This window comes from Microtus oregoni, unplaced genomic scaffold, assembly GCF_018167655.1.
Source record: "Microtus oregoni isolate MIOR12 unplaced genomic scaffold, Mior012 000034F_ref0000314, whole genome shotgun sequence".
Classification (NCBI taxonomy): domain Eukaryota; kingdom Metazoa; phylum Chordata; class Mammalia; order Rodentia; family Cricetidae; genus Microtus; species Microtus oregoni.
The window spans coordinates 4,927,871-4,942,140 of NW_024543093.1; the positions used below are offsets into that span (position 1 = coordinate 4,927,871).

At 48.3% G+C, this 14,270-nt stretch overlaps 1 protein-coding gene across 3 annotated transcripts in view; it reads right to left on the reverse strand.

Annotated features, from left to right (window-relative positions):
• LOC121432450 (protein GREB1) overlaps window positions 1–13,404 on the reverse strand; it is a 68,370-nt gene extending 54,966 nt beyond the window's left edge. For all 3 annotated transcript variants that reach the window (XM_041630441.1, XM_041630440.1, XM_041630439.1), the window contains exons 1-3: window positions 13,248–13,404; window positions 8,964–9,083; window positions 7,117–7,293 (exon numbers count right to left, since the gene is read on the reverse strand). In XM_041630441.1, the coding sequence (XP_041486375.1) occupies window positions 7,117–7,293; window positions 8,964–9,083; window positions 13,248–13,404 (454 nt within the window). The remainder of the gene's footprint in view (window positions 1–7,116; window positions 7,294–8,963; window positions 9,084–13,247) is intronic.
• Window positions 13,405–14,270: the final 866 nt, after the last annotated feature.

Consider the following 14,270-nt stretch of genomic DNA (forward strand, 5'->3'; position numbering starts at 1 on the left):
GAAGACTCCACACTGCTCAAAATCTCCAATCTGCACATGTCTTGAGCATTTTAATATTCTATAAAAGGCCTTAGAAACAAGGAAAGACTTTGGCTGGGCTGCGAAAGGCACAGGTGACATAGGCATTCAGAACCAACTCAGGCCACACCAGTGTGAACAGGTACTCATGCCACACCAGTGTGAACAGGTACTCATGCCACACTGGTGTGAACAGGTACCCAGGCCACACCGGTGTGAACAGGTACCCAGGCCACACCGGTGTGAACAGGTACCCAGGCCACACCGGTGTGAACAGGTACTCATGCCACACCAGTGTGAACAGGTACTCATACCACACTGGTGTGAACAGGTACCCAGGCCACAATTGTGTGAACAAGTAAGGCAGCATGGACATGGGTGATGCTGAGTGGGACTTGGGGAAGCCGATGTGCACACAGTACCAGGACGTTGTACCGTTCATTGTCAAGTGTACAGGGCACTCACTCTGCTTAACTGACCCCACGGTCACGGTGGGAAGCAGAGCGTTCTTGTGCAATCCGCAGAAACAGAGACACAAAGAGTGGGATTTAACCACAACCCAAGAATGAAGTTCAGAACCCACAGGCACCAAAGGCTGTGGAATCTTCCATCCATTCCTAGCTTCATCTTCTCCTCACTGAAAAGAGGTGCCTCTTAACCCACCTACTCCAACTACCCCTGCCCTGCCCCTGCCTCAGTTTCTTCTCCACAACCCCCATACCCAGGTCCAGCCCTTCCTCATTACTCAGCTCCTAGTCTCAAGAGGGGAGATTGGGGATGGACACTTCCCCAGGCTCCTACGCGCAACTTTCTCTGAGTCCTGGGAACTGCTCAGCATCAGGCAGATGCATGCCTTGTCCTCCCAAATGGCCACGCTCTGGTGTGACTGCATACATGTCGGGCTGTATCTGTGTACACATATGTGTCTGACTGAGAGCACCATGTGATTCCATGGCCAAGAGGGTAAGAAAGAGAAGGATGATTAACCGATTAATTAATAATAAACACTTCTACTTCTTCACTGGCCTCCAACCTAGGAACACACACAGCCCACTGGCACCTAAGAATACAACACGACAAAAATGTCTGGGGTTCCTGAAAGAAATTCTAAGCCTGAGTAGAGAAAAGATGCTGAGCAAGGCATAGGAACTTCAAGGTCATGGGGTCAGCAACCATGCCCAGCAGGGAAGTGGCTACAGCCCTGCGGAGCAGTCTCTGGTGACTCCTGGCCTAGTCGCATAGTGGACAGATGGGTCCAGCAGGCAGACTGGTCCCTTGCAATAGTAAAACCTTCCAGCTGAGGACACAGCTGTTCCAAGGGGGACATAGCTGTCAGGAGAGGCAGCTGGGGGATGAGCAAAGAAGCCAGGGTGAGAGCACAGGACCTAGTTGGTGCAGATGATGTCATCCTAAAACTTCAGGAAATTCCTTAAAGGGCAACAGACACTTTCAAGAAAGATTACAACATGGAGCCATTCATTCATTTTGGGAATTGACCTCAGGACTTAGAAGTCTAAAAAACAACAAACTCATCAGAAAATGAGATCTCTGGACTCATGATTCAGACTCCTGCTGGGCACAGAGGCCAGAAAGGAAGGGACGGTTCTTCAGCTACCACACCACCAAAAGTGGTCAGCACAAATAATCCCTCCTCTAACCAACTCAGCACCCCAGAATCACCCCCTTGGATCTACTGTGGCAACTAGAGGACCATCTATGTAAGGATCACATGCCCGCATGGATACTGCACTTGCAGGCCACCGTGTGAATGAAGCATGCCCTCCTATGGGCAAGTGGCCCCTGACCACCTCTCCGGCAGCAAGTAAACAAGAACCCAGAGTCAGCAGGACTGGGGTCAGGTCCTGACGCGTGTCTATCAGGCAGGCTATGACTTGTCTCTGAGCTTCATCTTCACTGTCTGCAAACGTGATGGGAGCTAATACTTGTTGCACAGCCGCAGCACAGTAAGTTGTGTGTGCAAAGCCTTTCATGTTACCAATGCCCACCGCCCCATTTGAATCCCATGAACCCTGTACAATAATCTGTAAAGTCTCCAGCTTGCAGGTGAGGTGATCAAGGCACCATGGCCTGGGGTGTTGGGAGGTACTGAGCCTCGCTTTCCTCACTCTGATGTGTCAATCGTCTGCACAAAACCTTCCCACGGGGACACTACAGGGTTAAGGTGTCTCCTAGTTATCTAACCGTCCCAGACTCAGAGCATGGTGTCCTCTCTCCTTCCTTTTGGACTAAGTGGGAGAGAGGAGAGTGCAGGTGGCAAGAGATAAGAAGTAACTGTCCTGGGTTCTGTTCTCTTCTGGTCTCTGTTCTGTTCTCTGCTCTGGCTTGCCCAGTCACAGAAGACAGAAATAAAAGCCATAATTGCCTTCCAGGTCTAAAGTGACATGATTCTTCCTGGAAGCTCTCACCATGTGTTCCTTTGGACGTGGTGGGTGGTGTCTAAGCACACAGTGTTATAACTCTGGGGGGAGGGGAGGCAGAGCGGGGAGGGGATGTCTAGACTTGTTTCCGGGATTCCTTCCTTTGCAGAGAGAGGGACTCCATCTCCCAACCCTCACGAATGGGCTGGAAGCCATAACATCTGACTTTTCCTAATGAACCACCATCCAAGAAGAGCTCTTGGATAGCCCCACGGTGGGGAGAGGGGGGCTATGAGCAGCCGCAAACCTCGCATCCATTGTCACATTCCTGTTTGTGGATGTGAACACCTCTGACAGCAAAGGCGGGGGCAACAATTTCTGAGTTCCTCCTCGAAGTTCGAGACAAATCCCAGCCCCGTGCGGAAACACCCTACTTGGGTGGAAGATTCATGCAAAGCTGAGTCAGTTAGACACCAGATGAGACACAGGCCTATCGGGGTACAATGTGGAGGGCTGAAGTTCCTGTCAGAACATCACAGTTATCTTAAGTCCTGTATTCAGCTCAAAACTCACGCCTGGGGGGCTGGAGAGATGGCTCAGTGGTTAAGAGCATTGCCTGCTCTTCCAAAGGTCCTGAGTTCAATTCCCAGCAACCACATGGTGGCTCACAACCATCTGTAAAGAGGTCTGGCGCCCTCTTCTGGCCTTCAGGCATACACACAGACAGAATATTGTATACATAATAAATAAATAAATATTAAAAAAAAAACTCACGCCTGCCTTGGTTTCCTCTTTGATAAAAATCAGTTATACGTGGCACCCCCAAGAAAGTTTCCTAAAACACAATAACTGCCTTACCTTTTGAAGATTTATTTCTTGTTTTTGTTTATGTGTATGCATACATGTATGTGTAGGGGGGGTGTCTTATGTGTTCAGGTACCCACACAGACCATTAGAGGATACTGCATCTCCTAACCCTGCAGTGGGTACTAGGAACTGAACTCAGGTCCTCTGGAAGAACAGCAAGCTCTCTTAATTACGGAGCCTTCTCTGCAGCCCCTATTTGCCCATTCATGACACCACCAATATTTCTTAAAAGTATATCTTGGAAGGGTTGAAAACAAAGGGACACATCATTGTCAAAAGGCAAGAGCTGAGGCTGTACCTCACAAGGTGAAGTCTCTGCTCGCTGTGTATGAAGCATTGGGTTTGAGCCCAACCTTACATTAAAACCAGGCATAGGGCTGTGCACCTGTATCCCAGCTACGGGGCAATGGGAAAGGAGGACCAGAAGTTCAAGGTCATCGGCTGTGGAGGCTATGTAGTATGTTTGAAGCCAATCTGGAATACATGAGACTATGTCTAGAAACATACATACATATTAAAAATGCAAAAGAGAAGAAATGAATCGGCCAAGCACTTTAAGAGAACTTGGATTGGGTCTTGAATTTAATAAACCAACTTTAAAAAAATAGTGAAATCTGAACTCACTGCCGAGTACGTAACAATATTAAAGACTGCTTAAACTTTTTAGATAGGATAATGACACTGGCTTTCCAAAAAATTGTCCTTGTCTTATAGAGACAGATACATGTGGAAATAATTTCAGAAGAAGCACGTGGCAGGTGGAATTTGATTCCAGATCAGCCTGGCAGGGAGAAAAGAGAGGAGTCACACAGCATGGGGCCACCTTCACACGTCTCTCCGAGTGTCCATACCATGGTTCCTAAACCAGTACTACATCACCTGGGTTAAAGTACTCCTAGCTGCTGCGTGGGGGACCCTCTGAATGTCACCTATGAACGGTAGGTTACGGTGTCTCTACTTCATTTGTTATTTCAACCTCTCTGGGATAGTTCCAGGCACATGAGCCTTCAGTAAATAAGATTTACTATTTGTGTGTCTCCTTGACCACCGTTATTACTATTTTCCAACTAGAATATTTTTACTAATTTGTCAGAACCTGGCTGCCACTAAAACACCCTCCCATCACCAACGGTCCGTGGTAACACCCTGGTCACTTTCTGAGGGTGCAGTGCCCCCATAAGATGAGGTATAAGATTTGCTGGTGTGGTTATTTTCTATTGATGCTACAGACCCCACAGACCCCACAGACCAAGCTGTGTCTGTTTGTCTGTGACTTCCAGGTGTACATAAACACCAGCCTTCACCTTGACCTTACACATTCCATCAATGTGTAGATAACTTGCCTGCCAGCTAAACCACAAGCTCATTTTCTCCTAAGAAATGAGAATGCTAGGAAGAGAGACCTATTCTTCTCTGATGGCTAAGGGACTGACCAACTTAGATTAATGATTGGCAACCGCACCCAAAGCTGAAGAACACGCCTACAGCTGTAACCTTCCCATTTTCGCAGACAAAATCCCCAAAACAGCTTCAAAGTTGCTAGAACAATATTCCTAAAGGCTCTGCTTCCCCAGGGGATGAGCCACAGGTCCAGTTTTATGGATCACTAAATTAGGCTGAATCTGGTTACTGCAGGAGCTGAGGAGACCACCTTGTCCTAGGCAGCCACCCGGGTTAATAGCAGGAAAACCTAAACAGTGTTAAGTGTCCAAGCTGAGAGCATAAACTTTCGTTCAAAAGAGAAAGCACAGGCTATTTCCAGGCAGCCCTTGTTCCTCGTTCTGGATGGCTTTCTGCCAGCAATTAACAACGTTCCTTCCTGGGCACTCTAGGAGGGACCAGACTCTAAAGAGTTGGAGCAGAAAGAGCTGGGACATTCCTGTCTCCGGGGCTCAAGAGGCAGAACCTCCCTGATTTACTGCCCCACCAATTCCTTTATAGTCACAAAGGGGTGGAATTCAGACAAGCCCCCCTCTCTCGTCCCATCCCATCTCATCCCACCCCACCCACAGATCAAAAGACAGCTGCATGAGGCACCACAGTTAATACGGGTACTACATACACCCAGTGAGCAAACCCCATGAACCCAGGGAGAAAGCTCAGCACAGCTGTAGGGCTTCGGCTGCCTTCTTGGCTAATTTTCCAGGATTATTCTTAAAGAGCAGATCTCAATAAGTGTGCAGACCTGCCTTAGGAACCACTTCCCCCAAGACATGCTGCCCCCTCCTGGGAGCATTCATCTGCCTTCTCTGATAGTTTACACACAGTGTGACCCCTGCCCCCAACACACACACACACACAGTCTGGGAACAGGAATAATTCCTTTTCTTCCCAATTCCTACTCTTTCCCATCCCAGTTCCTGAAGCCCTTCCTCTGCAGTGAGTTTTCCCACCCAGTTCTGGGACATAAGGGAACAAAACTGGATATTTAAAGGGCTGAAACCCATGGAGAATACAGACGAGTTTGGACCAGGAATCCTCTCTTGTACAGTGGCAAGACTCCACATGGAAATGGATCACTGCCAAGTCATCCGCTACCCAGTTCTCCAAAGAGGTAACTGGCTAAATCCAAAAACAAACTGCCCAAAGTCATAGCATGTATTCAAATCCCTCTCTGCTGCATGAATGGAGGGGGTATGAGAGGCCACATGGCGGTTTGTGCGTAAACAACAAATCAACCCTATTCAGACTTCTGGCCTCTCCATCCTAGCTGGCCTCTTCCTTGATGTTGCCACACAGGAAGGGAGTGTGGTACACAGTAAGACCATAATAATGTCTTCTGAGTGAGAGAAGGTCAGGCACGGCCTCAACGTCACAATGAGTCATCAGGATCTTAGCAGGCCAGCGATGACGCGAAAGACAGTGGGCAGGTTCCCACAGCCAGGAGGGAAAGCGACCCTGACTGATACCTGATCACCGCAAAAGCACAGTGTGTAAGAGGAGAACTTGGAGACTGAAAGGCGTGAACTTGGACCCCTGTTGTCTTCTTTATTCTCAGGACTTAAAACAAGTTCATGAACAAGTCTAAGCTCCCCTACAGAATTGTGACAGACACCACCTCTCCAGGGGGAGCAGTAAATCAAAGCAGAAGACGTCTAGAAGGTCTGGCAATCCCTCAGATGTGACCACCCTGTAGCAGGGACAGACAGACAGGCAGACACACACACACACACACACACACACACACACATAGCCTCACTCTCCTGTCCCCTGCCTGCTAGTTTCTGAAAGTACCTGGCCCAGGGTTTACAAGCCCTTTCTCATCCCAACAGGCAAACAAAGGTTTGAATAGCAAACTACTAAAAAAAAGAAGAAGAAAGAAAGAAAAAGAAAAGAAAGAAAAAGAAAAACAATAACAATATTAAGTGGTGAGCTTTCTAGAGGGAAGCAACCAGTCATTTTTTTAAAAATTTATATGTGTAGGCATGTGAGTGTGTGTGTGTGTGTGTGTGTGTGTGTGTGTGTGTGTGTGTCTGAAGGCCAGCAGTCAACCACAGCTGTCATTCCTAAGCTGTTTTTTTGAAATATCCTTGGGCTTGATAACTCAGGTCAACTGTCTGCCCAGGAAGTGGGATTATGATAAACACGGCCATCATACCTGAAATTTTGCATGGCTGCTAAAGATCAAACTTGGTACATGATAACACTTTACCAACCCAACATCTCCCTCGTCCCAACCAGTCATATTTTTAAATAATTCCCATTTTTTCTTCCATTCCATAAAGAAACATACAACAAACAAACAGGTGTAGGACATCAAACATTAAAGCAGTCTGTCTCCAGCAGCTAAGGTCTCCTTGTCTGGCCCCACTGCCAAGCAGATAGCCACAAAGGAATGTAAGCGAGAACTCACCAAGCAGGGCATTGTGGCCATTGTCGTCGGGCAAGAACCTCTTGTCCACTGCACACACCAGGAGGTGGTCGGGCAGGCTGGGAGACTTGGCCCCAACGAGGAGAAAGCCTGCAGGGACCTCGATGGGTTCTTGGGAAATGGAGACAAGACGAAGATCCTTCCCAGCCTGGCAGAAGCCTAGAAAGGGTAGACAGGGCTCACACACTGTCCTGAAACATCCCAAAACCAAGGGCCTGGGGGTTACAGGAGCACCAAACACCACCTTACCTCTGGGTTAGAGTTTGATGTTAACTACATCTGAGACGAGACAAAACCATCAGAGGGTAAGGGTTGTCTCATCTTTTACATACTATGCTTTATGGGGCTGCAGAATGGCTACCTTCAGAAGGAGGGCCAGAGCAGGGCCTCCTCAGCTTCCCCTGTGGGAACTTGAGGTCCATCTACACCCTTTGGACCTTTGTATTGTAAACTTTTAAATGTATTTCCTATGTGGAAAATAAGTCCCCAGAAGTATCGGAGAAAAGGGAAACTAGAGGGAAATGGCCGGGGTTCATGAGGCTTTCTTCACAGTCTTGTTCTAGCTCGTGACTCTCAATCTCCCTGACACTGCAAACCTTTAACTCTCCTCAGCGATTAAACTATTTTCACTGCTACCCCATAACTGTAATTTTGCTAATATAAATATCTGTGTTTTCCCAATGGTCTTAGGTAACCCCGATGAAAAGTCATTGTGACCCCCAGGTTGAGAACTGCTGTTCGAGCTAGAGATGAGCTAAGATCCCAGGCTTTCTGCACTGTCAACCAAGAGAGAGAGGCAAGATCCACACTGCATCCCAGGAGCCAACCGTGGGACCCTGCCACCCTTCACCATTCTCACCATCCATCCCCCTCTGGGGACTGTCTCTCAGCTGTACTGACTTCTTTGTCCCAGTAACATCGGCTGGCACTTGGGGTCAAGGGCAGAGGTCAAGTTCAGGCCTCAGAGTGCAGATGGCATTGGCAATGACCCTGATCGTCTTCCAGTCTCATGCTGTCACTGCTCGCAAGCCCTGCACGAATGTCCTGTTCAGCCACCTGCAGCTCCCCCAATATGCATCTCACCCCATAAGCCTTTGCAACACTGCTTCCTCTGCGGTTTCCAGGCCTCCCTAAACCTTGATAGCCTCCTATCTAAGACCTCCCAATCCTCTAAAACCCAGAGGAAGGACTCACCTCTCCAGGGAGCATCTCTGAAACCTTGCCTGCCTTTGGAGTTGCCCTCAGCTCCCGTGCTGTCAAGCTTACCACCATAAAGGGGACACAAAGCATCTGTCTCCCCAGATAGCGCCCACAAGTTCTCATCTCTAATCTCTGAACTTCCAGAACACAGGTTCAATAAATTAATGGCTGATTACTATGGTAGTGATGGACTGGTCGTAACAGGGTCTAAAATGTGAACCCACAGGCCTCCTCAGATGCACGACTGCGCTGAGACGTTGCTGTACCCAGCATGCTTTGCCTCTGCTCCTTGTCACCACAAACTGCTCCGATTCCCAGACAATGCAGATACCTTCGCTTCACAGACAAGAATCGACAGGCATAAAAGGTCATTCCTAACCCATCCCAAATCAAGTAAATAGCATAGTCAACTCGAATAAGGAAAATAAATTCTGATTTCCAAACAATGGACCCAAAATAATGACTATCGGACCCCATGCCATTCTTACTGCTGAGGCTGCCTGGAGTGGCCGAGTGGCTGACTCTCAGCCTCCTGTAGCCTGTGTGTGGACACAGGCCCAGTTCACATCTCAGGGGACAGGAGGGTTACAACCGAGCTGCAGGTCCTGAGTGGGGGTTCAGTCTCTTACCATCTGTGGTGCAACAGCCTTCAGGAGGAGGGGGCAGCTGGTAGGCATTCGAGGGACTACTGGGTTCTAAGCCCCCTTCTCCCTCATCCTCTTCTTCCTCGTTGTCCGCTCGTCCACCACCTGGGCATGGGAGAGAAGAGGGTTGGTTTGTAAGGAAGCTGCAGTGGTGCCTGGGGAGTCTCCTCCAGAGCCTTTCCCTCTACCTGGAGCTATAAGCTCATCGAGGTCCGGGGCCTGGGGAACTCATCAAACAAAGGAGCCCTGCATCCCTCTAGGATGAACTCTCTGCTCTGTCGCTCATTGGTCCTTAGGGACACTCGGAAGTTGGGCATTCTGATCCTTCTGTACTGGACGGAAATGCCAAAGGTCTCTCAGGGACGGTGACTCCTCCCCAAGGCGCACACAACTCAGGCACAAGTTCACTTCTCTCCTAGCCACAGCAGCTGCCTAGGTCTGCCCAGGTGTGTGTGGGGTGGGGGGGGTTGTTGTGGATACAGTATCTAGACAAGGACCGAACACGACACAGTAAGCATTCCAAAAGCATTTCTGTGAGACATTGAAACACGACGTTCCTATTACAAATAAGAAACCTGGGGTTGGGAGGGGGGTTGGTCACTGACCCACGGTGGTTCAACAGCCCCTGTGAGCCTGCAGGGGCCCCTGGTGTTCTGGCAAACTAAAGTAGCATGCACTGCCTCAATTTTGCATAAGGGAGATGCTGAGCTATACATTAGTGTTCATCCAAAGAATGCATATATTCATTGCTGGAAATACAAACACACAAGCACACACACACACACACATACACACGTATGTGCACACTCCAACTCTAGCAAGCCAAGTTTCAGTACTTAGATTGCTGCTACCTGTGTGGCCACAGGGCAGTCAGTTAACGTCTCTGTGCAAAATGAGTTGGTTACAAGGTAAGCCCTAGGTTGCTGCGAGCTGTGATGTTCTAGAAAATGTGGCACTTCCAAGTGGCATCCAGTTTTCTACCTGTGATTTAACTGTACAAGCTACTGGGACCATAACCTGACTGGGGCCAAGATCTTGAGGAGGAACTTACAACTCTCAACCCTCCTTGGTGCCCTGGACCTTGTGGGTGCAGAAGACAAATACCAAGTGGCAGGAAAATCATGGAAAGATAACACAAGATGAACACCCAGGGTGGAAGAAATGAGCCCAGCAGCTCAGCCCCTTGGTGCCTTCCTGGGCTTAAGGTAGGCACAATTTGGCCCCTCGAGCAGGTCTCAGAGCCCCGCCAGACTCCAGGCACCAGCACCAGAGCAGATGGCACAGTCCACATGGGGCTCTGATCTAGCTCTGCCGGAACCCAGAGAACGGCACCGACACTGGCCTTGGACTGGACATTCCTGCAAGATCCCCAACAGCTAAAACAAACTTCTGCAGAGCTGGAGCCGCAGATCGGCCCTGAGTTCAAGGGGACCAGGCTGTGCGTCATTCTGCGGAGCCCAACAGACAGACATTCCGACACACTTAGAAAGAAACAAGAGAAGAGGGTCTTATGCCTCAAAGGGCTCAAACTGAAGGCAGGGTTAAAGGTCAAAGGCCTGTGGCAGGCTTTCCGGACTTTGATGGACTCCTCAGCCAGCAGAAGCCCTCTGAGCAGACTAAACAGACGTGTTTACGGAGATCTCCTGGCAGGGTTAGAGTCTTAAAGTGGCCTTAGACAAAACCATCAGGGTTGAGGGGTTAGCAGAGTAATAAAAACCACAAATTGAAGGACCCCCATTGCGCCCCTGACAGCAGGCACATGAGGCTATTCACTCTGGTGTTTACAAGCAAGTCACTTCTCTTGCCATGAGACACACCTCACGGGCATTCTGAGCAGGTAGGACTATAGGAATTTACCGGCATTCTGTTTAAATAGTAAATTTATGATCCCTACAGCTGATGCAGCCATCTGTTTTATTGGTCTTTCTCTTAAAATGTCAATACTGTGCAAAAGGATTTTCCCTAACGTGGGTAGTGGGTAAGAGCCCCAATTCAAAGAACAAAGCTATAATAAGGTCCCTGCTAAATTACCCCCACAAATACATAAAAAGTTACCAGATCCCCGGGAGTTTAGTGTCCCAGCACCCTGGTCATAAGCATCATCAACAATGGTATTATCTGAGGAAGGCCAGCCATCAGATAAGAGACCCCGACAGACAGACAAAACAAAATGGGGCCCCCAAATGCCTGCCTGCTCCAAGGTTTATGAAGCAGAAGATATAGCCCGAGCTTAGTGCTTGGTTTATGGTGACATTTAACAAACCCAAAGGTCTCCCTCTCCCACCGACCCCTCAGGCTGACTTCTGCACTGGACAAACAAAATCCAGGAGATGGTTCTGGATTGTTTGCTGAGAAGAAAGGAGAAGTGCGAGGGGCTGGGCCAAGTTGGCACAGGAACTCAAAGGCTGAGCAGTCCCACCGTCAGCTGGCAAGGAGCGTGGAACACTCAGAACCCGGAGGAATCAAATTCCTGAGCCACGCTCTCTCTGGGGACGGAGATAAAGCTCAGAGGTAAAGCATACACAAGCACACAGAATTCCTGGGTCCGGGCCAGCAAAGGCAGGGCTGGGGTCAGGTGGGGATCATTGGGAAATACCAAGTGTCCATCCATTCAAGGAGACCCCGAGAAAATGTGACCTCCCAACCTGAAGGTGGGCAGCCTAGGGAGATCCTCAACAGTGGGAGAAGGCAACTGGGGAGCCCCCAAGGACTTTCTGCTGTTCTCAGTTCCCTTGTGAGCAGCTGTGCTCTCATTCCCCCATCCCCCACCCCCACCTCCCCACTCCTATTCCCACCTCGGCTTGTCCTAGTCCAGAGCATACAGGCAGTGCTGAAAATACATCTCCAAATCACCGCAGGCTTCAGCATTGGCAAATGAGCAGACCGTAGATTTTAGGGCATTACTCGAGTATTCTAAATTATCATCATGACTGCTGGTTTTAAATTATCATTGGCAAGGCTTGTCGACCCAGGAATCAGTTAAGGATGACCCTGAAATGCCTAGTTCACAGAAGTCTTTTGGCTGGTCAAAAGTGGGACCCGTTAAAGAGTCTCTAATAACTTCTTTTCTCCTGGAGAAGTTACAGTGGCACAACGCCAGAAAATATTGGCACTCTCTTAATAACTATCAGAGAATTTCATGTTTTCCTAATTGATAGTGCTGGGAAAATCTAGTTTCTCTTAGACCTAGACCCAGATTGGCTAGGCCTTCATCTGTGCCATTGGCAAGGTTAATTTACTAAGGAAGCCAGAATGACTCACACTATCCACTCCGCAAAATAAGGGCTTGCAGGCTTCCAGACACTAGGTAGGCACCACACACAGCCCCAGGAGCCAAATGCAGTGCAAACCTGGTGGACATTTTCTTCTTTCTTGTTCAACCATTTGTTTTGTTTTGTTTTTTAAATTAAAACCGAGACCTTTCCTACTTCAGAAACTACTGATGTTTGTGTGTAATTTTAAGCAAAAAGCATGAACTTACAAACAAAAGAAAAATTCTAAAACAGTTCCATCCTGAAGATTGCGGCAGGCTTACTTGACATGAAAACATACACTTGCACACTTTTTACTTGTTTATCTTTATTTTCTGTGCACTGGTGTTTCCCTTGCATGTATGTCTGTGTGTGAGTATTGGATCCTGAAGTTACAGCTGTGAGCTGCCATGTGGGTGCTGGGAATCGAACCCGGGTCATCTGGAAGAGCAGTCAGTGCTCTTAACCATTTACACTCAAACACTTTATCTTTCAGATAAAGGAAATTCCCAGGTCATCCTCATACCTGTATTTTAACTTTTGGTACATGCAAAATTCATAAAGCTTACTCTTTATTTTTTTTTTAAGTTTCTAGAGGGTTCTTGCACCTGTTGCCACACAGAGACACAACCTCTCAACTATTTTGCAAAGATAAGACCGTGACTCACAGGTGGAAAAGAAGAGAAAATACACAGCTGAGGGCCAAACATATTAAAAACCCTTCCTCACCAAAGCTCAAATGCCATCAAATCAGAGCACAAATAACAATTTCAGGAGGGTCTAGCACACCACACTCTCCCCTCCTCCTACGAGTCCGAGATTAGTATTTTTTGTTGTATTCTCTGGCCTGAACTTACTTTTAAACAAATAAAAATCTGTGTGCAACTTGCATTCCTCTTTGATAGACTCTAGATTTCCTGAATGGAGAAAAAAGAGAGACAGAGAGAAAGAACGCCAGGCTTACGCTGCTCATAATCAAACACACATGCACCAACATGAAGAACAGCGTGGCTCTTACCTTCTAAGGAGGACAGCTGCTGCTCAGCCTCCAAATACAGCTGGGAGAAGATGGGCCGGGGCACCAGGGTATTGGAGCGCAGGGAAGCCTCGATGGAGTTGTGAAGGACCTCTTCAAACCGCGTACTCTTTAGCTGTCCAGCATAGGAATTGCCCATCTCCACAGCACAAAGAAGAGGACGGAGGCTTCTGGTTAAAATGGCATCTCAGTTCTTCCGAGAAGGGCTGCCTCCACACAAAGCCCGACGTGGAGGTAAATGGAGCAGCGAGAAGAAAAGGGTTGCAGCCTCCACTCAGCCCCAGACAGGAGAGGGCGGCTCTCCGCAGCTACTGCCAGGCAATTACAGGAAGTTATATAAGTAACAACCCCCATTGATTCTGCACTCACAGAGCCCACCGCCTGCCTTGACAAATATTCCACCAGAAAGAGCTTCTCGGGCTTTCCTGATTTTCCCAGAGATGGGATCCTGCTTCCTCGGGTCCCGGGTAAATGACATAACCTTTTCCACAAATGGCCATCCACATAGGACAGCATCAGAGCACAAGCCCAGGCTTTAGGATTAGAGGAGGCACAGACACCCAAAGGCAGGGTTAGCAGATTCCATCGCGTCTGCTCCTGGTAAAAGGCGGGATGTTAAAATGCTCCCTTTAGAGTCCAAAGGGTTCCTAAGGATTCTCAACCTGTGCACTGCAACCCCTTTGGGGTCCAATGACCTTCCCCCAGGGCTGCCTAAAACCATCGGAAAACACAGATATATTTACACTGTGATTCATAACAGTAGCAAAATCACAGGTATGAAGTAGCAATGAAATAATTGTACGGTTGGAGGTCCCCACAACATGAGGAACTGTTTAGGGCATTAGCAGCACTAGCAAGGCTGAGAACTACTGCTTTAGACTATACTTTAGCTTATTAAAAGTCTCTGTCATATAAGTAACACACAACAACCCCAGCATCCCACGCCATGACAATCATCCTCATTTTATCGATAACAACTTCATAACTAATTTGCACAGCAAAGTA